Source organism: Diabrotica virgifera, chromosome 3 (genome assembly GCF_917563875.1).
Source record: "Diabrotica virgifera virgifera chromosome 3, PGI_DIABVI_V3a".
Classification (NCBI taxonomy): domain Eukaryota; kingdom Metazoa; phylum Arthropoda; class Insecta; order Coleoptera; family Chrysomelidae; genus Diabrotica; species Diabrotica virgifera.
The window spans coordinates 35,056,238-35,082,690 of NC_065445.1; the positions used below are offsets into that span (position 1 = coordinate 35,056,238).

The 26,453-nt window shown below is 32.0% G+C and overlaps 1 protein-coding gene across 5 annotated transcripts in view; it reads right to left on the reverse strand.

The window, feature by feature from the left end:
- Positions 1-26,453, reverse strand: part of LOC114344906 (V-type proton ATPase 116 kDa subunit a 1) — a 157,981-nt gene that overhangs the window by 95,667 nt on the left and 35,861 nt on the right. The window contains exon 4 of one of the 5 annotated variants that reach the window (XM_050646422.1): positions 11,870-11,973. The exons of the other annotated variants lie outside the window; for them this stretch is intronic. Within the exon in view, the coding sequence (XP_050502379.1) occupies positions 11,870-11,973 (104 nt within the window). The remainder of the gene's footprint in view (positions 1-11,869; positions 11,974-26,453) is intronic. 5 annotated transcript variants of the gene reach the window in all.

Consider the following 26,453-nt stretch of genomic DNA (forward strand, 5'->3'; position numbering starts at 1 on the left):
TATAATGGTAATATCATTAAATTGTTTTCTGTCAAAATTTAATACAAGTTACGTAAAAATTTTCCGACGGCGCGGATTTGAAGCGAGCCGGTCGATTTGCAAAATTCGGCCGCTCGCAAAAGCACCGATTTTAAAAATAATTTTTAATAATTAAATGTAACTATATTTTATAATAATTTTTATTTTAAGATAACATAAGTCTTTCTTTAGTCAATGACTGTAAAATAATTTCTTAATTGTTATAAATAAAGGCACTACGACTTAAGAAAAAAAAAAACAATTATGTATCTCGGCTTCAGTTGGTTGTAGAAAATTTTTATTTTTTTATAAATCTTCGTTTTGTCTTCAGCAACAATAATCTGTAAGTTAGAAACCCATAGGATCTACAGGGCCGCTTCAGCTCTAAATGTTTATAACGACATTTGCCCCCTTATTTTCAAACCCAAAAATTATCTCGGCTTCAGTTGGTCGTAGAAATTTTTTATTTTTTTATAAATCTTCGATTCATCTTCAGAAACAATAATCTGTAAGTTAAAAACTCATAGGATGTACAGGGCCGCTTCAGCTCTAAATGTTTATAACGAAATTTGCCCCCTAATTTTCAAACCCAAAAATTAGATGTTTAAAAATGTTTTACGCATTTATTTACATCAGAATATGAAAATATAACTCTTTAGAAGGAGATTAGATGTTTCACCAACTCTCTACGATTTTTTTTTCAAAAAGTTATAGCCTTCGACATTTGACCTCTTGGGATAAACAATTTATAATATCTAAGCAACAAATTCGTTAATCTGGTTTTACAATTTTTTTTATGTTTGGAATTGTAAGATCTTCATTTTAAAGCTTTAAAAAATAAAAAAAATATTTGTACAATAAATAATGCAATTGTAAAAAACGGCCAATTTGGACCTTTCGTAGGCTGTTTTGCAATAACCAATTAACCAAATTAAACTTACAGTACTTCAAATTGTAGGTTTTTTAATTTACTACAACTTTCTATTAAAAAGTTTTTCTCTAAAATCAATATCCTTAGCTGCAAAATTAAAAATAATTAAAAATTGCAAATTTAACAAATGAAAATCGCAATAAAAAAAGCGCAAAACATTTTTGGTTACATTTTAGTAGAAGTTATTCCTGGCATCGACCTTTACAACACCCGATAGGTTTCAAAAATTCCTGAATTATATCCTGAAATCGACCTATTTTTCACCCACAGCCTGGGGTATAGTAATAATCAAGTTCTGCTCTTAGCAAAATTGTTATATACGGTACCTCCTTGGGTTGCAATTTCCATAGTACTACACACACTTTCCACTTTGCCCCTTTCTAATCTTTGCATTGAGATCACCTAGGACTATCGTGGCTATCGTTCAAAAATTGTATATCTATCGTGTGGTGAGGATAATTTAATCAGATCTTGATTCAAGCGTTGTGCTTGTGATGGTTGTGCTTTGTTCTGAAGTTCCTGTTGGAATTTGAGAAGTATACTTATATTTTGGTATACTCGTAAGTGATTGACGTTGATTGAGAATGAGTCAGATTCATTCGGTATGAAAGACGCTCAAAATGAAATTATTACAACCGTCCTTTATCTCGATCATTACAGTATTGTTGAGCTTGGAATGGATAATTCTGATATATAATGAGATTAAATTTGTCGCAGTTAATAACTGATTAGTCGATCTATAAAAATGAAATGATTGGTTTAAAAATCGCCTACCATTTACAAATGATATGGAAATAGTTAGTTATATGTATGTATTTTAGGTTTAGGTTATTATTTTAATCATAAGCTTGTCTTTTTTTAAACGAGGATCGGTCACTTAAGCTGTTGTAACTAAGAGGATACTTATATTGTATACACGTGTGTATACAAGGTTCGATCAAAAAATTCCAGACATGAAAATGGAACCGTTTTCCGCAAATAAAGACTAAAACTACTCAGATGCAGAGTTTAAGTTGAAAAAGTTCACAAAATTACATATTTAGGAACTATCGTAACGGACCAACTAGATCCAGACATTAAAATAAAACGCAAAATAGCAATCACTAAACCTACTTTTCTGAAGGCGAAGACATTTCGTTGCAACTCCCATATTTGTTTAAAACTAAGTCAAAGAATAAGTGTTCTGTTTGGTCTATACTCTGGTATGCAGCAGAAGTGTCGACCCTAAAAGTATTAGGCTTGGACCCACCGAATTGAAGCATTAAAAATGTAGATTCATAGACAGATTTTGAAGATACCTTGGACGGTAAGGAAAACTAACGAGGAAGTACTAAGGGGGATCAACACAGATGAGAATTATTAAAGACTGCTAAACACCACAAAATGTCTTATCTGAGACATATATTGACAGGAAATCGATATAGAATACTACATCTAAGTTTTAAAGGCAAAAAAGAAGGACAGAGAGGTGTAGGAGAGCAGGAATCTTGGCTAAAAAACATTGCAGGACAATTCCACGTGACAGAAGATCGAGAAGGTTTCGCAATCTGACATGGCAAGTGAAGAAGAAGGAAACATGTTTAGAGGAGGAAGGATTTATAGAGTATACTTTTAGTTATGGGGGAAAATAGCTAACGGTATGGTTCTGAATATTAAATCGAAGATTATACTGAGCTAGTTTTTGTACAAGATGAACCACTGAGAACACGAAGATACATTATTGAAGCCGATACGTTAGTGGAGAATGTTGTTTCTTAACCAAGTTTTAGGAAATGAGAATGGTGTGAGCTAATCTGGAATGGTTTTCCTTCCACTTGTCCAAAGAGTTGTCAAAATTGTGACACAAATAATAAACTTGTTTAGATCAAGATTAATATCTTCAAAACGTTTCGATGTGATAAAACAATTAAAAATTTTGCAATATTAATATAACTTGTTCGAATAGCCCTATGTTGCTCTTTAATAACATGGCTTGTGTAGAATATTTTTGATCAAACCATGTACCAAACCACGAACTGCTAATGGAAAGTGATGTCAAAATATAATATACAATTGGCGTGTATAAAATAATAGTTTTCAATAGTGAGTAGTAGTCAAGTTCTAATTAAAAACACGTAAGTTCAATTAACGAACAAACTAAAAAGGTATTTTTGTAAAAACTAAGTACAAGAACAGACTAATTATGTAAACCTGTTATTAAGAATTTTTCTATTTCAAATTTTTATCCGATTATCCGAAAATTTAAAGAAAATAATGAAGTTACTGAATGCTAGTAATAGCAATGTATTTATTATATTATTATTTTTAAGAGGAATAACTCAAATAAATTAGGAGAACCAAGGCGACTGACGTCATCAAAAGGATAGCCAGACTAAAATGGAGATGAGCAGGATACATAGCTAGAATGAGAGATGGGCGGTGGACAAAGAGGTTATTGGAATCGAGAAAAAGGGAAGAGGATAAGTGTCGGTTGACCACCTACATGATGGACTGACGATTTAAGAAGGCTAAATAAAAACTGAATGAAGCCAGCGCAAGATAGACAAGGTTGGAAACACGAGAAGGAGGCCTAGTTCAGCAGAAAATAATGAAGTTACTGAATGCTAGTAAGCAATGTATTATATTATTATTTTTAAGAGGAATAACTCAAATAAATTAGGAGAACCAAGGCGACTGACGTCATCAAAAGGATAGCCAGACTAAAATGGAGATGAGCAGGATACATAGCTAGAATGAGAGATCGGCGGTGGACAAAGAGGTTATTGGAATCGAGAAAAAGGGAAGAGGATAAGTGTCGGTTGACCACCTACATGATGGACTGACGATTTAAGAAGGCTAAATAAAAACTGAATGAAGCCAGCGCAAGATAGACAAGGTTGGAAACACGAGAAGGAGGCCTAGTTCAGCAGAAAATAATGAAGTTACTGAATGCTAGTAAGCAATGTATTATATTATTATTTTTAAGAGGAACAACTCAAATAAATCAGGAGAAGAACCAAGGTGACTGACGTCATCAAAAGGATAGCCAGACTAAAATGGAGATGAGCAGGATACATAGCTAGAATGAGAGATGGGCGGTGGACAAAGAGGTTATTGGAATCGAGAAAAAGGGAAGAGGATAAGTGTCGGTTGACCACCTACATGATGGACTGACGATTTAAGAAGGCTAAATAAAAACTGAATGAAGCCAGCGCAAGATAGACAAGGTTGGAAACACGAGAAGGAGGCCTATGTTCAGCAGTAGACTTTTGAGGCTGGATTATGAAGAACATGAGACAGAACAATAAGCTGATATTCGAGCATGCAGATCGAAAAATTGATCACATTTTCGCTCTCATTCAAGCAATTTTAAATATTACACGAAACCAGGAAATACACATGCTGTTCGTTGACCGCTGAAAAGCATATGACACTGTGCCGCTGGTAAAATTTTGGCAGGCACTAAAATAGACGAATGTTAACATATGAGCAATTATAGTCCAAGCTGTGGGTGAAAAATAGGTCGATTTCAGGATATAATTCAGGAATTTTTGAAACCTATCAGGTGTTGTAAAGGACGATGCCAGGAATAACTTATACCAAAATGTAACCAAAAATTTTGTGCGGTTTTTTATTTATGACGATTTTCATTTGTTAAATTTGCAATTTTTAAAGATTTTTAATTTTGCAGCTTAGGATATTCATTTTAGAGAAAAAGGTTTAAATAGAAAATTGTAGTAAATTAAAAAACCTACAATTTGAGCTATTGCAAGTTTAATTTCGTTTATACATTATTGCAAAACAGCCTGCCAAAGGTCCAAAATTGCCGTTTTTTGCAATTGCGTTATTTATTGCAAAAATAACTTTTATGTATTTTTTAAGGCTTTAAAATGAAGATCCTTCATTACTAAACATAAAAATTGTAGTGCCCGATTTGTGAACTTATTGCTTAGATATTATAATTTGTTTATCCCAAGAGGTCAAATGTCCAAGGCTACAACTTTTCGAAAAAAAAAATCGTACAGAGTTAATCCAAGATCCACTCTCCTTCTAAAGACTTATATTTTATTCTGATGTAAATAAATGCGTATAACATTTTTCAACCTCTTATTTCGGGTTTGAAAATAAGGGGGGCAAATTTCGTCATAAACATTTAGAACTGAAGCCGCCCCTGTACATCCTATGAGTTTCTAACTTGCAGATTATTGTTGCTGAAGCCAAAATAAAGATTCAAAACCAAATAAAAATATTCTACGACCAACTGAAGCCGAGATAATTGTTTTTGTTTTATTAAATCGTAGTGACCTTATTTATAACAATTAAGAAATTATTTCACAGTCATTAACTAAAGAAAGACTGATATTATCTTAAAATAAAAATTATTTTGACCGAAAGTTACATTTAATTAATAAAAATGATTTTTAAAGTGTAGTGGAGATTTATTTTTCGTTTCGACTGTGATTTATTGTGTCGGTTGCCCTTAGCAACGGCTAGCAACTTATAATACATAGAATCACGGTTTTCGCTTTAAATTTTAAAGCACCGCTTGGATTGACAAAGTTTTTTGACCAAAAAAAGAGATCAACTTTATTTTCAGAGTAACTTGCTTACTTTTGATGCTATAAACATTTTTTAAAAACAGATACACATGTTTTTTAAATACTTTAAAAAATGATTTTTCTCCAAAAAGTGCACGATTTTTTGATTATTTCACGTTGAAATAATTCACTTAAAAAATTTGACGGATATGAACATATTTTTCATTAGCTAGAACTTTGTTTATACTGGGTCTAGAGATTTCATGCATACATCATTTTTTTCAATTTTTAATTTGCTATATTTTTGTTAAAACCCATTTTTTTTCAATAAAACACTTATTTTTTGAGTTATTTGTCAAAACCGCCTAAAAACGTTTTTTTGTTGTTGAAAAATTAAGGTATTTGCTCAAAAATAACTCGAAAGGTATTAACTTGGTGAAAAAAATGCTATAGAACGAAAAGTGCTTAGAATTAGACGTTTTATCCATTTCCGAACTTATTTTGAACATATATTTTTTCACCCCTCATAAGGGGTGAAACTCACCCCCAGGACAAAAGCACACAGAGGCCCAATATCATTTTTATTCTTTAACATGTTATTTCTGTGTTTGCCACATTTCATGTCAATCCAAACGGTGCTTTAAAATTTAAAGCAAAAACCGTGATACAATGTATTATAAGTTGCTAGCCGTTGCTAAGGGCAACCGACACAATAAATCATAGTCGTAACGAAAAATAAATCTCATTACACTTTAAAAATCATTTTTAATAATTAAATGTAATTTTCGGTTCAAATAATTTTTATTTTAAGATAATATAAGTCTTTTTTTAGCGAATGACTGTGAAATAATTTCTTAATTGTTATAAATAAAATCACTACGATTTAAGAAAACAAAAACAATTATCTTGGCTTCAGTTGGTCGTAGAAAATTTTTATTTAGTTTTGAATCTTTATTTTGTCTTTAGCAACAATAACCTTCAAGTTAAAAACTCATAGGATGTACAGGGGCGGCTTCAACACCTCATACGTTTCAAAAATTCCTGAAATATATCACGTTTTCTCACCCACAGCCTGGGGTATTAAGACTAATTTTATGTACCACACAAAGATCAAAATTATTGGTAACCAGCTAACACCAGAAAACAAGTAACGAAAGGATTAAAGCAGGGAGCTGTCTATCGCCAACTTTATTTACGATATATAGGAAATGCTCTAATGTGCAAATACATATTATAAATAATGGAAATTAAAGAAGATATCACAGAAGAAATCCAAAGCAAACAGCTGGTGTGCTATCAGCACATAAGATCACATACATAGATAGAGGTTACATTCCAAAACAAGTCCTGGGTAAAAAACCGGAAGTAACGGAGAACAGGAAGACCTAGAAGGAACGCACTGATAAGCAGCTAAGATAAAGGTATCTGGAGTACACAGAATGATCGATAGAATTGTAGATTGAAAATCCAAAGACGTCGTAAAACGTATAAAATCATTAAGCGTCCACAGACCCGCATCGTACGCATCGGACGCATCGTACGCAACGGATTTTAGTTTGCCTTGTACAGAAACTTATGTAACCGCGTCCACTGATCCGCATCGTACGGATCGCATTATCGATTGTCAAACTAAAATCCGTTGCGTACGATGCGGGTCTGTGGACGCTTGACTTTAAACTGAACAGTGAAACAATACGAAAAATTGTCTCACGTTGGTCAAGATGTTAAAGAGCTAGAAGAAGGGTTTTGAAAGACATGATATCGAAACACATCGTATCATACCAAAAGCACTCAGTAACTTTTATATTTGCAGAATATTCTCACATTCTCTGCAATTAAAAAAATATAAAATACGTTAATACCGATTCGATGGTCAAAATATATTTACATAAGAAAATTTAACAGACTTACATAGTAGTCATAAAACCGAACGTTTATTTGTTTTTCTATCGCCTAGGTATATCAAAAATCCGTACTTAAAAGTTCATCATGTAAATAACTAGTTAATATACATTTATGTAACTAAAAAAATGTATGCATACAGTATACGTTAAATACAAACATTGGGTCCCTCCACCGACAGATATTAGACAAAAACAACACGAAAAATACTGAGTGTATGTATAGATTCATTACAATATAAATAATTTGCATAAAAAAGGGCAATGTGGTACCAGGCTGACGAGCGTCATTTTATAAAAAAAGTAAAAAAAAATCCAATAAGCAGCTGTAAACTGATTTGCGTTAGTAATATAAAAGAAAATTGTTAGATAATGTCATCACCAACCCTAATTGACTTTATACATGGGGAATGTTTTGAAATTTTGAAAATATTAGGGTGAAACAACTGTGCCAATTATATGAATATGGAGCACTCTGAAATTAGCAAGTATATTAGTGTCATTTTTATCTACATAAATATTAACAAAAATTCAAAACATTCTGCAACGATGGCATTAATAAGTAAAAATAAATCGGAAAAAATATTATCTGGTGGTACATAAATGTTTTTGATATGTTATGACAATATTGATACACAAATAACTAGTATAAGTACCTATTAAATTGCTATCAAGCAATGTGTGCTAACTTTTTTCATTACTCTAGCGAAATCAGCAAAATTTAATCGCAAAATTAAATTTGAACATTTAATTTTAGCCAAAAACAAATTTCAAATTTTAATTAGTCAAATAAACATTTTTTTCTGTTTTTATCAGCAGTAAAATGTATTTTGTATTTAACAATAAATGACATACATAATTCAAAAATTAAATATTTTTCTTGTCACTCTATATGAATAATAATTTTAATGTTTATATTACTGAATAGCAAATATTTAATAACCTTTCAAATAAGCTAGCACACGACCTCTATTTTCATTTAAAAAAATCATTCATTACGTCATCACGCCCAGGTGGTCACCAGTATGAACATTTCAAGTAACATTCCATGTAAAAATTAAAAAAATTAATTTATTCCATAATTTTGCCCTTCACTATATACATTTAGTAAGAAAACCTATACGTTTTTTGAGGGAATTATGGAAAATTAAGTCTTTATCTGAGGCTAATTACGTTTGCTAATTATTATTATGAACAAAATAGATGCGAATTGAAAAAATCCTTACTTTTAGAAGAACGGTCCTAGAATAACTTTTTGTTTTGTTTAAATTCGTGTAAAGTAATAGTTTAAAAAGTTAAACAATTATTGAAAAGTTATTTAATTGTTTTTGTAAGTTAAAAATAACAATAGGTAACTTTGAAAAAAATTTTGGTTACTTATATTTTTCTCCCCATTTTTTTGTGCATGGTAAAAGTAAAAGTCGTTACATTTTTTTTGTAGTAACAGCACATAAAATAATGAATATAATGTAAATCTATTGGTGCTATATGAAAATATAGCTCCCGTAGATTTACAATATCTTCATTATTTTATGTGCTGTTACTACAAAAAATTACCTCTGGGATAAACAATTTGGATAACTTTTAAACTAATTGATGGATCGAGCTGAACTTTTGAGCCCTACAAGACCCTTCTTTGAGAGCAATCACAAAACGGCGAGTTAATTTGTTACAAAATAAGGTATAAACAATTAATGATTTGGCTATATTTTGCTTTTTTTGGAGCAACTAATTTATTTAAAAAATTTTAGCAAGCGCCATTTTGAAGATTTTTCTATTCCTTAACAGATATAATATTTTTATATTTTTAAGTATAAATAAATACCTTTTTAATAAGTGAAAATTCGAAAAAAATTCATTTTTGCACTAACGCAGAAATTTCTGCAGAAAATGTACATCTTTTTGTAACATAAACTTTCATAAGTTACTCTATACTTCTACAAATATTATTATAATTATTATAATAATACATATTAAGAAATGAAGTTTGTACATCTTCCTTTGAGGCAGAGGAAAATAAAAATATAAAATTTGTTACATACAACTGCTCACTTAAAAGGTCTCCTGGCTTCTTGTTGCTGGCGTATAGAGGTCGCCGCTAGCGTACTCGGGCCTGTTTTGTTACTATAACGGTCCAAATTGATTGCATTTCATTTCAGTTTGAACTATCATAGACAAGGCGAAAACGGCGGGTCCGTTGGGAAAATATTCCCATGAGATTTTTTGCATAATCACATTCGTGAGACATCCCAGAATAAGGTTCAAAGAGTCGCCCACGTAAAAAGTGGTTCAATTTTTTTAACAATTTTTTTTAATCAAATTGCAAAAATCAATATTTTTGGCTCGGTCAATTTTTTTGTAGGTTTTTTGGACAATTCTAAATAAAAAATGTCTCTTATAATTTTTCTCTAAAGTTGATCGTTTTCGAGTTATAAGCAATTTAAAATTGAAAAAAACGAAAAATGGCGATTTTCAAGCTTAATAACTCAATTAAAAGTTATTATTATGAAAGTCAGAATGTGACTAAATCAAAGTTTAATGTCCCCCCTACAAGATCCTGAAGAAATTTTTGTCATTATTTTATTACTAAGCTGTTATTTTTAACTAATAATAATGAGCGCCATGTACGTGGTTGGCGGCCGTAAATGTGAGTGCGAGTAAATGTGAGTGCAAGTACTTTCGCACTCAGCATTTACGGCCGGCTACCACGTGCATGGCGCTACTTAAAAATAACAGCTTAGTAATAAAATAATGAGTAAAATTTCTTCAGGATCTTGTAGGGGCAGCATTACACTTTGATCTAGTCACTTTCTGACTTTCATAATAATAACTTTTAACCGAGTTATTATATTAAGCCTTGAAAATCGCCATTTTTCGTTTTTTTCAATTTTAAATTGCTTATAACTCGAAAACGATCAACTTTAGAGAAAAATTATAAGAGACCTTTTTTATCCAGAATGCCCCAAAAAACCTAAAAAAAATTGTCCGGGCAAAAAATATTGATTTTTGCAATTTGCACGAATGTAATTATGCAAAAAAAAATCTCATAGGAATATTTTTCCCAACGAACCGGCCGTTTTCGCCTTGTCTATCACAAGTGTTCCTGGTGAGAGTTGAATAACTCGAAACCCGCACACAAACAATAATGGTGGAGAGTTCGGATTGAAAGGAAATGCATTATATACAGTGTGTCAATTTGAAACGGTACCACCCCCTGTAATTTGGCCCCTATAGAAAATCTAACAATAAGAAAAAACACGTCAAATTAAATTGAGGGGGTCATTTTGTAGACCAGTTTTCAACTAAATTACATCAACCCTCTGGCAGACCTCATTTTAAAGGTCGTTCAACTACCTATTCAAAAATACATACCACATACATTATATTTATTTTCAGTTTTTTTTGGAAAAATCTTGCACTCAACACTCAATACTCCAAAAAAATTTTAGAGTTCTGAAATCGATGCGTAATATCTTTACGGATTTACTTGATTTTTTCAAAAATACTCGAAAGTACTCCAATACTTCAAAAAAAATTCAATTTGGAGTTCCATACCCCAAAAAAATTTTAGAGTTCTGAACTCGATACTTAATATCTCTATACTAAATTTACAATCAAGATACAGTAGAAATAAACAAACCAAGACACGTTAAATGCTACTAGGAGCACTCCCGAATCATAATTTACAATGTATATACATTGTAAATCCCAAATAATGATTTTTAAAGTTTATACATTGTAAATTATGATTCGGGAGTGCTCCTGTAGCATTTAAAGTGTCTTGGTTTGTTTATTTCTACTGCATCTTGACTGTAAATTTAGTATAGGTATGATTTTATTTGATTTTTCCAAAAGTACTAAAATATTGTATGTGGTATTTTTAAAAGGCAGTTGAACGACCTTTAAAATGAGGTATCACTCAACCCCCCTTTCCATTAAAGATTTTGGGGTTTGTGTCCGCTCCCGCTAAAGGGTTGATGTAATTTAGTTGAAAACTGGTTTACAAAATGACCCCCTCAAATAAATTTGACGTGGTTTTGCATATTTCTATACGTTCTATCGGGATCAAATTATAGAGGGTGGTACCGTTTCAAATTGACACACAATACTATATCAGTTAAAAACTTAAGTGTTTACCTCAAAATTTGAATACATACTTTGGTTAAATATGACTTTAAATATTGACAAACGCTTTTTTGCTGATAGGTTCCTACACTACATACACTACACTAACATAAAATCATGTATAAAGTCTTCACTACTTTCTACGTCCTATTAGGTTAGCTCAAGAAGACAGTAAAAGAAAGTAGAGACAGTTAACACAGCAAAAACATTTACGTTCGTTGTTGGTAAGTTATTGTTATTATTATTATTTGAAACGGAAAATAATAACAGAAAAACAAAACATACCATGCAGGGTAAGATGCTGTATTTATAAGATTGTTAGAAAACCAACCTCACATCTCTCAGAAAAAGAAAAAAACAACTTTGTTTTCACTTACAAAAAAATGAAAGGCTGATCGCGATTAGGATTAGTCCTAGTTTGATTCTCAATCTGTATATCGGCCGTAGAATTCGAATTTGTGAAATGATGTTCCTGAGAATCCTATCGAAATTAACATATTAGTGAAGCCATATAACCACAAGCTCTTAAGTACACGCTAAAATCATATATTTATAGACCAGGGCTGATCTGCTAAAGAACATATATTGTGGATGTGAGAGGTAACATTCGGATTGTTGCAGAAAAAGTTGGGTGATAACTTTAATAATAAATATTTAAAAATTACTAAAAATATCAATTTTTTAATTTATTTGCTTATATCTTTAACAGCGTTCATTTTGGAGCAAATAAAGATAATTAAATTTACTATCATAAACAACTGGTTAAAAATGTCGTAATTTATAAACCTTGCTGCAAAATAGCAATAAATTAAAAAAAAAGGGGAAAACAAGGTCGTTTTCATTTAATGTTTTTTAACCACTTAGGGCCTTCGTTACTCCGTTAGAAAATTTTTATAATACAACCTACTTAAGTAAACCGTCCATAAAATTTTATTAAAATTGACTTAATAGATTTTGCATTATAATTTTCCAATCTAAATCTTTTAAAAAAGTTGAAATTTTTTAAAAACGTTCAGAACAAAAGTTAACTTTCTTCAACCTAGTTTTTTTTGTATTTTTGGTTTGGTTTGGTTTTTATTTAACGGTTTTTATTACTATATGTGTTATGAGTGTAACATATATGAAAATTTGTAGGGAGAAGTAGGACTGAAAGAATAAGGTAATAGTTCAAAGATTACCATCCTATTGTTTATAACTTCGTCGCAAATACCGATCAACTTTGACCGGTTGTATCTCAAGAACTACTCGTAGCAATTTAACTTTTTTTCTTTTAAAAGAAGCGTCTTACCAAATTTAATTAAATATAATAGTTACGGAGCTATTCTATTTGTTTGAAAGCCAAACAAATTCTTTATAACTTTAAAACATTGCTGAAGCCGCCTAAATATTCCGATTTCAATTATTATGTAAGATGTAGTAGATATGTAGTGTCTCTTTATATGTAAAAAAATTGGCAAACTTCTAAATAGTATACATTTGAAGAGTTAACGGGAAAATCAAGAAATGTCACTTTTTCATGAATTTTGGCTTTTCTCGCCATGTGGTAGTAAAAATTGAGTACTATCGACTAGACTATCTATTCAAAACAATAACCAGAAAGATCAGTCTATATAAATTTTTTAATAATTTGTATCCAGGCGAAGAACCAGGATTGTCCGCACGCCACTGGACAAAAATAAGGAATGTTAGCAGTTTTGTGGTGCATTATTAAATTAATAAGTTAATATAAATTAATATTACACACTAACAATTGCTAGAATTCTGCTAAAAATCTCCTAAGTAGTTTTTAGATATCACAAGAATTAAACCTTTATTGGTGTTTATCTCAATATGTATAAAATGTGATATTCCCTGTTTTTCCCCTGTACTCTTCATTTGTTCTAAAAGTTTAAAAAAAATCAACTTAAAAAAAATATATAGATTGCAAAATTATTATGCAAAATCTATTAAGTTGATTTTAATGAAATTTGCTGGACGGCTTAAGTACATTATAAAAAATTTCTAAGCGAATAACGAAGGTCCTAAGTGCAACCCAAGTGGTAAAAACATTGAATAAGATCAGCCTAATTCCCCCCTTTTTTTGCTATTTTGTAGCAAGCGTAATAAATTAAGACATTTTAAACAGTCATATGTCATTGAAAATTTAATCATCTTTATCGATAATCATTTTAAAGTTATAGGGAAAGAAAGTGGAAAAAATCGATATTTTTAGTAATTTTTAAATATTTTAATTTTTATTTTTAATGTTCTGGGCGTATTTGAGAAGGATGATGAGTCAAATATTATTTATTATTCAAGTTATCAACTAACTTTTTCTGCAAAAATCCGAATGTCACCTCTCACATCCACCTCGAAAGAGATCTGCCCTTGTCTAACACACTCATCGGCAAAATCTTAGATTTTAATTTATATTATATTGGTCAGTATTTATAATTTATCTTGCTCAAATTCTTACAATGAACTGTTTTTTAACAACTTCCTTATATATTATACAGTGAGGACGTGTCCGAGAACAGAAAGAAATGTTTATTTGATAAATAAATATTGTTGTTCGCATAAATTCAATATTAAAGTTGCCACCCACCTGTCTCTTAGCAGTTTGAGCATTTAGTTTAAGCTTAAGCGAAAAGCAATGTTTATTTTTTAAATTAACATTTTTTTGCCACCCTAGTTGACACAAATGCACATTGAGCTAATACAGTCCTGGATCCTTCACTTGTTGCACTGTTTACTTTTATGTCGAGAAGTAAACAGATTGATGCTACATAGAAAAAGTCCTTTGACGGTAAAGAACAAATATTAAGTTGGAGAATATATGAGATGCCATTGAATAATCTAGAAGTGTCTAGTGACGTCTAGAACGTCAGATAATGTATATAAACATAAGGTTTGTTCCAACTCGATACAAAACCGTTCTTGAATTGTTACGCGCATGCACAATAACGAATAATTATGAGCAGTAACACATTTTTCGTTACTGCGCATAATCGTAACCGTTCAAGAACGGTTTTGTATCGAGTTGGAACAAGCCTATCGAGAGTTTACAGTTTATAGAACAGTTGTAAATTGAACTTTATAGTTGTCGTTGTTATTTTTGTCATGTATTAAAGTTGTAAAAGTTATAAAATACATGACATACATGACATGACAGATATGAAAGTTACATGTGAGAACGGGCCGGATTAGCCATAAGCCTAGCAATTACATAGGTACGTGTGTGTCTGCTAGCGTGGCGTTACTCTATACACTATAAAATATATATGTACTGAAATTGTTTGTATTGCAATTATAGTAAGTTACGTAAAACACTTCATTGCAAGGTACTTAGTAGAGATAATCACAAAAATTCTAACCAAAATAATTTATACTTAATCTAAACCAAATTCCATTATAGTTTGTCTGTTAGTGAATCATTAGAACTAATAAAAATGTGATAGTTGTTATGTAAACAGCATTAAAATGTAATCAATAAAAAAGTTCCTCCTAAAATGATAATATAATATGATAATTTATAAGTATATTGTATAAGGTTTAGTGACGTACTTTAAATTAAAATATTTATATAGACAAATATATAATAATTTAAGCTATTATAATATGGCGTCATATTCAAAATTATAAAATTAACTAAACCTAACTAAGTGGGCACCACGGGCAGACAAGTGAAGCCGAGGAAGAGAACACGATGGACCGATAACTTGTGACCAAAAAAATTGTGACCAATAATTGGATAACAGAGGCGCAGAACAGAAAAAGATGGAAATATCGGAAGGAGGTCTATGTTCAACAATGGACAAATCAGGGCTGATTGATGAATTATGAACTAAGTAGTACCACGTACTAGTATAGTACAAGTTGTTCTAGTCTGTTGAACTAGACTTGGAATTCATGGAGAAATAGAAGAAACTACTACATAATTCCATAGAGATTAGTGAATTAAATGAAGAGCAGGATATGCTACGATTTGCAAAAAGTTGGAGGCTGTTATAGCTGGGACATGTCCATAGACGAGAATAGATTATTAAAGCAACAAAGAAAAACCAACTAGACTTGGAATTCATGGATAAACAGAAGAAACTACTACATAATCCCATAGAGATTAGTGAATTGAATCAAGATCATGATATGGTACGATTTGCAAAAAGTTAGAGGCTGTTATGGCTGGGACATGTCCAGAGACGAGAATATATTATAAAAGCCGACATTATAGCAAAGAAAAACAACGGGAGCCGACAGAAACACGAAAGAAAGGAATATCCAGAACGAAATAGCTGAATGTCATGGAAGACGACTTGAAAACTATAAACGTAAGACAATGGAGAATAAGGCAGGTCGCACATCAAAGAAACATGAAACGTAAATTACGTTTCATGGAAATAAACCACTGCTAAACAAATATACCTCCGGCCATTTATGAGACTCTCCGAAAATAAAAATGTGTCATGAGCATGAATCACACTCGTTTCATTGATAGGCGGACTTTGAGATTTGTTTAGCAGTGTTTTCTTTTCATGAAACATGTTTTTCGTTTTATGTTTCATGTTTTTCGTTTCATGTTTCTTTGGTGTGCGGCTTGCCTAAGGCAGGCCGCACATCAAAGAAACATGAAACGTAAATTACGTTTCATGGAAATAAACCACTGCTAAACAAATATATGTCCGGCCATTTATGAAACTCTCCGAAAATAAAAATGTGTCATGAGCATGAATCACACACGTTTCATTGGTAGGCGGACTTTGAGATTTGTTTAGCAGTGTTTTCTTTACATGAAACATGTTTTTCGTTTCATGTTTTTCGTTTCATGTTTCTTTGGTGTGCGGCTTGCCTAAGAGAACAAGAGAGGTCTGAATGGAACGACTTATGACAGGCAAAGACCCGTTCAGGTTATGGTGCCAAAAGAAAAAGAAGACTTGGAATTGGCAACGATAATTACTAATATGATGTAAGATGTAAGAAAAATACTACAAAACTTTATTTAACTTTTAATCACTGACAAGCTGTATGTCATACCTTTCCGAAAATATACTTTGTTGTAAAACGTGGTTTATAAAAGATTTCTAGAACACCACCACCTGTGTACTTTCGGTGTCGGAAAGTTGGTCGAGAACACTTCGTCGACGGAAAATTAGTCGACAACACTTGGTCGAATGCACAATTCGTCGACGAACATTTGATCGAATGGATTTTTCGTCGACAAAGACCCAAAGGGAATAATACATGGCGGAAACACGCCAATATATAAAGTTAATTTCGTTGTACCATATAAAAAAATTATTTTATAGATTGCCAGTCCTAAGCCTTGGATAAAGTGTGAAGGGAAGTTTATTCTCACGATTTCTTTACTTTTTTATTGATATTGACTGATTATTGCAGTCGAAAACATTGTACGGAAATGCTTCGATTCCCTAACAATTTATTTACCTCAGCATCTTGCAAATTTCGTCTTGTCCACAAGTGCCCCCAAATTTGACTTGTCCGGAAATGCTCCGTTCGCAAGTGCGCCGACACCAAAAAGAAGAACGGTACAACATCACTAATTAAAATATCGGTTTATATTTGCTGTCTACTCTCCCACCGCAGCCAATTTTTTCATTGAATTTAAAAATAATTAAGATTTAGAAAAAAAATTAACAAAACCCCCAAAAAAATAAATTTAGATGTGTATAATACAATATTCCAGTTAACAAAATAAAAAACCAATAATCCACCGTTTGTCACCATTAACCCCTTTATCCTAAAGATAAATAGCAGTTTGTCGACGAAAAATCCATTCGAACAAATGTTCGTCGATAGTCCTGTCGCCAGGGGGGTACAACGGCCTCCTTAGTATTTTGACCCGTAGAATACGAATTTTTTGGGCAACAGTTGATCCGGATGTCGATAAGATTGTTATAGACAAAGAACTTGAGGAATTACATAACAGCAATTTCTCGCAAAACAAAATATTTTTTTGTATTTTTTGGGTCATTCTAAGCAAAAAATGTTCTGGCAAGTTTTTTCGTAGGATGCATAGTTTTCGAGATAAGCGCGGTTGAACTTCCAAAAAATCGAAAAATTGCAATTTTTGAACCAGAATAACTTTTGATTAAAAAATAAAAAAGCAATTCTGCTTACCGCATTTGAAATTTCAAGTCAAATTATATCGGTTTTGATTATTTGCATTGCTAAAATTTTTTTTTTTATTCTTAAACAAAGCTATAAACAGTAATAAACACCTAGTGCGTGAGTGATGTTTTCAATGATTTCTCATTTAAAATCGAACAAGTAGGTAGAGTAGGTACTAGTGCAAGCGAGGCAATATCTACGTAGGATGTATTAAAACGCATGTATTAGGTACGGGAAACACTATGTGTTTATAGCTTTGTTAAACGATAAAAAAATAATTTTTTAGCAATGCAAATAATCAAAACCGATCAAATTTAACTTGAACTTTCAAATACGGTAAGCAGAATTGCTATTTTATATTTAAATCAAAAGTTATTCGGGTTCAAAAATTGCAATTTTTCGATTTTTTGAACTTTTAACAGCGGTTATCTCGAAAACTATGAATCCTACGAAAAAACTTGTAGAAACATTTTTTGCTTAGAATGACTCAAAAAATACAAAAAAATGTTTTGTTTTCTCAAGTTCTAATTCCTCAAGTTCTTTGTTTATAACAATCTTACCGACATCCGGATCAACTGTTACCCAAAAAATTCGTGTTCTACGGGTCAAAATACATAAAAAAAACTTGGGTAAGTTCATCTGAATACAGGAGGCCCTGGCGACAGGACTATCGACGAATTGTGCATTCGGCCAACTGTTTGTCGACCAAATGTTGTCGACCAAATGTTGTCGACGAAGTGCTCTCGACCAACTTTCCTAGACCCGTGTACTTTCAAGCGGTGTGTACCTGCTCCCAACCATCTCTCAACCGCTGCAGTTTTAGTATGGTTAACAGCTTGTTTACGTGGGGGCAGTTTGCCAGCGTTTGACGCCGCGGTTAGCCGACGTTTGCATCATACACATGAGAGCGATTGACTGGCGGTCTCATTCCTCCCCTAGTAAACCTACAACCGCCGCGGTTTGACGACGGATCGGTTCCATATGTACGATGTTGAGCGGTTACATTTGTTTCTATGTTACTTGAACCGCGGCGGTTGGGTTTTTCAGGTAAACCGCGGCGTCAAACGTTGGCAAACCGCCCATGTGAATACACGTTTAGTCTTTGAGCTACGTTTCTTGCGGTATCACGTACCGCATGTCAGGGTTTAAGTTTCTATAGTTAAAAGCAGAGTCCAGTGTATTCTTTCGCTATTAGTATGGCAGCAAGTTAATCCAGCTGTTCTACCTTCAAGAGGAAAGCATAATTTTGTTATTTTTGAGATACCAATACTCATGTTTTTTTTGTAATTCAGTTTATAAAGGATTTTGTAAGAACCTCCACCATTTTTTTAATACTATACATGCGTTCATAATTTGCTTGTAAAAATAAAGTTTATTTTATTTGGAGCAGTATTTTATTTTACAGCAGTGTGAAGAATAATTCCGTAGTTGATGTAAAAAACAAATACAGTAATATAAGACAAATTCATATTGAAAACAAAAGAGAATAGGCAACGGTATGACATACCGCACATCAGTGTCTTGTCTACGTTCTGAAACATCCACGTCAGTAGTTAAGGGTTAATTGACTGTAAATTGTAAGAAAACTAATTTAAATAAAGTTTTGACTTTCGTGAAACACTTCATTAGGTGATAATATTGTGAAATATTTTGGAAACTATTGTCAATTATAAATTAATTGATAATGATAATAATCTAAGCAAAGTGGTAAAATCTTGAAATGGAGTGGTTCTAGAGTCTAACTAGATATCGGCGGAATAAGTGACATAACTGAACCCGTGCTATTCGATATCTCGATACTATAGAAAAATTTGACAATACCTTTTTGATACCATACCTTTGATACCAATTTGATACAATATCTTTCAACTAGAATATTTGCCTAGAAAAATTTTTGACTGCGTCATGTAGCCCAGTAAATGAACGGGAAATTCGGCGATACCGTGTAATTTTCAGGGGCAACTCCGAATTGCATGAAAATTTGGATTTAGGTTCTACTTACCCTCCACTTCAAAGTTGAAATTGTGCCGTTGGTTGCTTTTACTTGGGGGGTGACAGTCCCCCCAAGTTTTTACTATATAACCAAATTTTTTCAAAAATAAGCACTTCAAACCAATCAAACTTACAGATCATATAAACAATACACATACAGTTAAAATAGATGGTAAAGCCAAACGATTAATTTCATTTAGGGTGCTAAATAGAGGGAGGTTTTCCCGATTTTTTTACCAAAAAAAAGAGGCCAACATTTTTTTCAGTGTAACTCGTTTATTTTTGATGCTGTAAACTTTTATAAAAAACAAATAATAAGCTTTTTTTCGATACTTTAAAAATGTTAATAAGGTTTTCCCGAAAAACGCTTCTTTCTTCGGTGATTTCGCGTTGAATTATTTGATTTTTAATTAGACGAATAAGAACGTATTTTTCATGAGCTACAACTTTGCTTCTACTCAATTTGTAGACTTTACTGGTACATTATTTTTTTCGTTTTTTCATAGGCTACACTTTTGCTAAAAATATTTTTTTCGACAAAATATTTACTTTTTCAGTTATTTGGGAAAAACGGTCTGAAAACGTAGTTTTTTTGTCGAAAAATCAACATTTTAAATCGCGAATAACTCGAAAAGTATTGACTTACGTAAAAAACTTTACAGAACAAAAGGTGCTTAAAATAAGTCAATTTATCCATTTCCGGCCTCATTTTAAACACGCGTTTTTCACCCCCCGAGAAGGGGTAAATGTCACCCTCCAAGTAAAAGCAACCAACGGCACAAATTCAACTTTGAAGTGGAGGGTAAGTAGAACCTAAATCCAAATTTTCATGCAATTCGGAGTTGCCCCTGGAAATTACACTCCAAAACGGTCATTTATTGGGCTAATGGTTTTTTATTAACAGGTAAGCAAAAAAGCGACTTTTTTGAAGTGAAAACTTCTTCAGCGACGTTGTGCACTTTTGAATGGGGAAAAAACATTGAATTCGTGATCATCATCGCTTCGCCTAAATAAATTATATTAGTATATTTATATACACTGTGGGCCGAAATAAAGGAGTACATTTTTTAGTTGAAAATACCTTTTTTGTTTTTTGGGCCATTTCATTTCTTTTTGCAGGGTTAATAGCCTAACATGTCCCCAACATGACTGCAAATTTGGAAGCAAAACTTAAGTACAGGGTCGGACTTATAAAAAACTTATGTAACGGTGCATTTGAACTCGTTGCAAATGAAAACTGTCTTAGCTAAAATTGCACTGATATGCTCTTTTGGTAGGCTAACTATCCAGAACACTTCAGTAAAAAGGAAATTTTTCAAAATGACCGTATTCGCAAAATATCATATTTTTATTATATTAGAAAAATATAACATTTTAACAAATAACACATTTATGAAAGCAGGTTAATAATTTTAAAACTTAGACTAAAATATTATGAATGTGGCCACTATTATTGTTTACCACTTCTTGAAGTCGTCTGCGCCATAAATTGATAGCCCCATTTATTATACCCTGTTCAAAATTGTTCCAAACAAACTGCATTCTTTCTTTGAGCTCTTCGATGATTTCAAATTGTTGTCCGTCATACAAATTTTGTTCGAAAATTCCCCAAATTGAATAGTCAACCGGATTTAATTCTGGGCTATTAGGTGGCCACATCTCTGGCTCAATATAGTCCAGGCAAATTTCACTCAAGAATATCCTTGTAATGTGGGAAGTGTGCGAAGAAGCACCATCCTGCTGGAAAGTGTAATCATAACATGTTTTACCCCGGCATCAACAAAAATCAGACGAGATTTTCCCAACATGGATACTCCAACAGAGACCATGACGCCTTTCGAGAAATGACTTTTTTCAATTAAAACATGCTCTAGAGGAATTTCTCTCTTAAATTGTACGTCAGAATACACCCTATTATTTTGGGTATGTTTAGGAGGTCGTAAATAAAACATTTTTTCATCTGAAAACCATATTTTTTTAATGTCTTCAAGAGAGCGGAATCTTCTTAGCTCAAATTACATCTTTCCAGTCGTTTTTCCCTTACATCGGCAGTAAGTCTTTGACAGTAATAAACTTTTTTAAATAATTTAAGATGTCAATCTTCTTTAATGATTCTTCGAACTGATCCTAGTGCGGCAAATCCTAGTTTCTTTTGAGATTTTCCTTGTTTCAACAGATTGGCCAGGTTCCAAATTTCCTAAGACAACCCTTACCCTAGCAATATTTTCTTCCCTTAGATGTCTTAAGAACTTTCCTTTCGCTCCAATATGCCAACTTTTTTTAGGAAATGCATTTACAATTTTTCTTGCGCCATAATTATATTTTTCACGGTAATATTTAATTAATATTCTGTCCTCTTTGCTTAAAAGTGGCATCATGAACTGGCCAATTTACTTATTTAACTATAAATGTCAAACAAATTCCATGGCAACCTAAGCAGTCATGGCTTAATAAGTAAAATTGACATATTTGAGAGTTTGAGAAATTCTTAAGACAATTAACAAAAATTACTGCTAATATGAAGCAAAAACGATGGAAAAGATGTAATTTAGTGTTAAGAGGGTTTCGTTGTGGTGAACATATTAGAAAAGTACTCGAATAAGATTTCCTAATTTAAGTAAAAAATAATATTTTACAAATTTGGGATTTTTTAAAATCTTATGGCGAAGGTGTGTTCTGAACATTGTTTAAATAAAAAAATGATATTTTGTGAATCCGGTAATTTTGAAAAATTTCCCTTTTATTAAGTTTTCTGGATAGTTAACCTGGCAAAAGGGCATATCAGTTTAATTTTAGCTACGATAGTTTTCATTTGCAACGAGCTCAAATCCGCCGTTACATAAGTTTTTTTATAAGTCCGACCCTGTACGTTATTTTTGCTTCCAAATCTGCAGTCATGTTGAGGACATGTTAGGCAGTTAGCCCTGCAAAAAGAAATTAAATCGCCCAAAAAATAAAAACGTTATTTTCAACTAAAAAATGTACTCATTTATTTCGGCCCACAGTGTATTATGTGTATGTATACAGGGTAGCGAGAAATTATGGAAACCCGGTAATTTGTCGGAAACCGCTAGAACGATTTTTATAGGTTTTGGTGGGTACGGGTCTTCTAATGCGGCCGATATTATAGTGGTAATTACATTGTTGTCACATCGTCCGTTTTTCTAGAAATCTAATGAAGTTTCTTATTTTAAATGGAACACCCTGTATATTTTTTTTCTTTTTGAAGTTTTTACAAGATACTGATTATTTTTCATGTTATATTCCCTATACCTAAATGCCATAATTTCGGAGTTACTGCTACATTTATTAAAAAAAAATTAACCAAATTATGAAAATCAATTTTTTCGGCCCGGATAGACGTTATTTTAGGTTCTTTGCATAATTGGAAACAAAAAAGGTCTTTTGTAATTTTCTTCAAAAGTTAATCGTTTCCGAGTTATAAACAATTTAAATCTGAAAAAAATCGAAAAATGACGATTTTCAAGGTTCAAAAACACAAGTAAAAAATATTTTTGAAACCACAAAGTGTCTAAATTCAAGTTCAAACCTTATTTTATCGGGAACAGATAAGTAATTTGGTCTTATGTAATTTTAAAACATTGGTTTTTAGTTGTTAATGCAGTCCGATCACCCGTCCTCTCATATGCGCTTTATTAACAATTAAAAAAAAACAATATTTTAGAATAAAATATGCCAAAAATCATTATAGGGAGCTGATAGAAGATGGTTTGAGCTTGAATTTAGGTACTTTGTAATTTCAAAAATTATTTTTTTTTCTTTTGTTTTTGAATCTTGATAATGTCATTTTTCAATTTTTTTCATTTTTAAATTGTTTATAACTCGGAAACCATTAACTTTTGAGGAAAATTACAAAAGATATTTTTTGTTCCCAATGATCTAAAGAACCTAAAATAATTTCTACACGGGCCGAAAAAATGTGATTTTTAAAATGTGTTTCAATTTTTTTTTTAATAAATGTAGCAATAATTCCAAAACTATGGCATTTAGGTATAGGGAATATCACATGAAACATAATCAGTATTTCTTAAGGACTTTAAAACGCAAAAAATATACAGGGTGTTCCATTTGAAATAAGAAAGTTTATTAGATTTCCAGAAAAACGGAAGATGTGACAACAATGTAATTACTATAAAATGTAAAATACAATGTAAAATCTATAAAAATCGGTCTAGCGGTTTCCGAGAAATGACCGTGTTTCCATACTTTCTCGCTACCCTGTAAAGAAATACGCACGCAACGCGTATACAGGGGTCCCGAAAAGATTGGTCATAAATTATACCACACATTCTGGAGTCAAAAAGAGTTCGATTGAACCTAACTTACCTTAGTACAAATGTTTTCATAAAAAAAGTTACAGCCCTTTGAAGTTAGAAAACTAAAATCGATTTTTTTCAATATATCGAAAACTGTTAGAGATTTTTTATTGAAAATAGGCATTTTAAAACAAAATTATAGTGAGATTTTTTCTACACCATAAAAATTTTATGGGGGTTTTGTTAGCTTATACCCCCCAAACTTTTGTCTACGTTCCAATTAATTCATTCTTGTGGTACCATTAGTTAAACACAATATTTTTAAAACTTTTTTGCCTCTTGGGATTTTTTCGATAAGCGAGTTGTTATCGAGATGCGGCTTCTTTTTTAATATATTTACATAAAAATTGTATGGGGGTTTTGTTCCTTTAAACCCCCCAAATATTTGTGTACGTTCCAACTAAACTATTGTTGTGATACCATTAGTTAAACAAAGCGTTTTTAAAACTTTTTTGCCTTAGTCTTTTTTTGATAAGTCACCTTTTATCGAGATGTGGCTTCTTTTTCAAAATATACCTAAAAATGTAAATTATAAATACATTTTCAGATTATCAACAGGTCTCTATAATCGTACTTACCATATACAAATATGTGGTGGATTTGACAAATATTCAAAATAGTTCGATAAACACTGGCTTATCGAAAAATTACTGAGAGGCAAAAAAGTTTTAAAAACATTGTGTTTGCTAAAGGTGCCACAATAATAATTTAATTGGAATGTACACAAAAGTTTGGGGGGGTTTAAGGGAACAAAACCCCCATAAAATTTTTATGGGGTGTTCAAATTTCACTTTAATTTTTTTTTTCAAGATTTTGCTGCCATAAGAATGCCACATGTCCATTTTCAATAAAAAATCTCTAAGAGTTTTCGATATATGAAAAAATATCGATTTTCATTTTGTAACTTCAAAGGGCTGTAACTTTTTTTGGGTGCACTATTGTATATAGGTAAGTGAGGTTGAATCAACCTATTTTTGACCCCAGAATTTGTGGTATAATTTATGACCAATCTTTTCTGGACACCCTGTATAATATAGGTATACCACCTCTTTTTGGATGGGGAAAAAGCATTGAACTCACGATCGTCATCGCTACGGCGAGATATTAGTAATATTTTATCCTACTATACGTTGAATTACGTATAAGTTCGACCGAAGTTATAATGCTTGGAGGAGGCATAAAGTGTGTACCCGAAGGCGCTTGCGAAGCAAGTTCACTTTCTATCGGTGGTAACACGTTGTACTAACGGAGCACATGTTTTCACTTCTGTCGGCACTCCTTCGAGTGACAGTTTTTTTAGGTATTTTATAAATTTCAATATTGTGAAAAAACTACGAATTGAATATGAAAATGTTCAACCCGATCGGGCAAATCTTTTGCACATATATGTAGTAACTCAATCATTCCCAAACTTATTTTTCCGTGGCCCGGTTATTTTTGTGCTTATCCTTTGTGACCCACTATTTTTTGCCACGGTGTGTGTACAAGAAAACATATTTAAATATTTATTACAGTTTTATATATTTTAATAAAGAATCATTTGCTCAAACACAAATGTAATAAAACAAAATAATAATCAAATATTAGGTCCGGTTCGACTTCCAAATGGTTCCTATATATTTATTTTTAAGGAAAAGCAGTGTTAAAAACCCTACCTCACACTTATTATAAGTCGTAACAAAAGGAATTAAAATTGTTACCACTTTTTCTGCTAAAACTGGTTACCTACTCCTGGAGGCAAAACAGCCAAAAATCTGTCAGTGGTATTTTTTCTAATATGTCTGCGTGTGCTTTATCACACGATAGTTCAATTACTGACTTAACATACGTCCATTGTAAATGGATACCTTATCCACGCTTTGTTGCTGTGGATGGGGGAAAGTATTCCTTCGGATTTGCCTTTTGCAGGATTTTCAGTCCTAGCAGGTGTTTCTTGAAAGTCGCTGAAATCTCATCCGACAATGAATTTACGATATTATTTTTTTTTTGTAGTTCCGTTAGCTTTGCAAAAGCTTTGTAATTTCCTGCTTCCGCGCGACGTGTCTACAAATTAAATTTTTTCTTGCAGCTTCCACCTTCTCTTGTACATAATTTTAAGTTGCTACTGTACAGTTTTGCTACAGTTTAAATACAGTTACATTGCTACATTGTTATCCCATATTTAAATTGTTGTTCAAGATATATTTGTCAAAAATATCACAAAGGTAGGCTACCTTGATTAACCAATTGACATCATGAAAACTCCCTTTAAATTGAAACATTGCATCTCTAGAAGTTGGTGGATGTGCTTCTAAGAATATTGAAATTTCTTTCTTCAATTCAATAGGTCTTTCTAAAACATTCCCTTTTGATGGCCAACGCAATTCGTAGTGCAAAATAAGATCTTCATATTCACTTCCCATTTCTCTGCACAAAGAAGAGAATACTTTGTGAGTTCAGTGGGCGAGATTTTATGAAGTTTAAAAAATTTAAACTCTCCTTCATAGATTCTGTTAAAGTCAGTGACATTTTTTTGACAGCTAATACC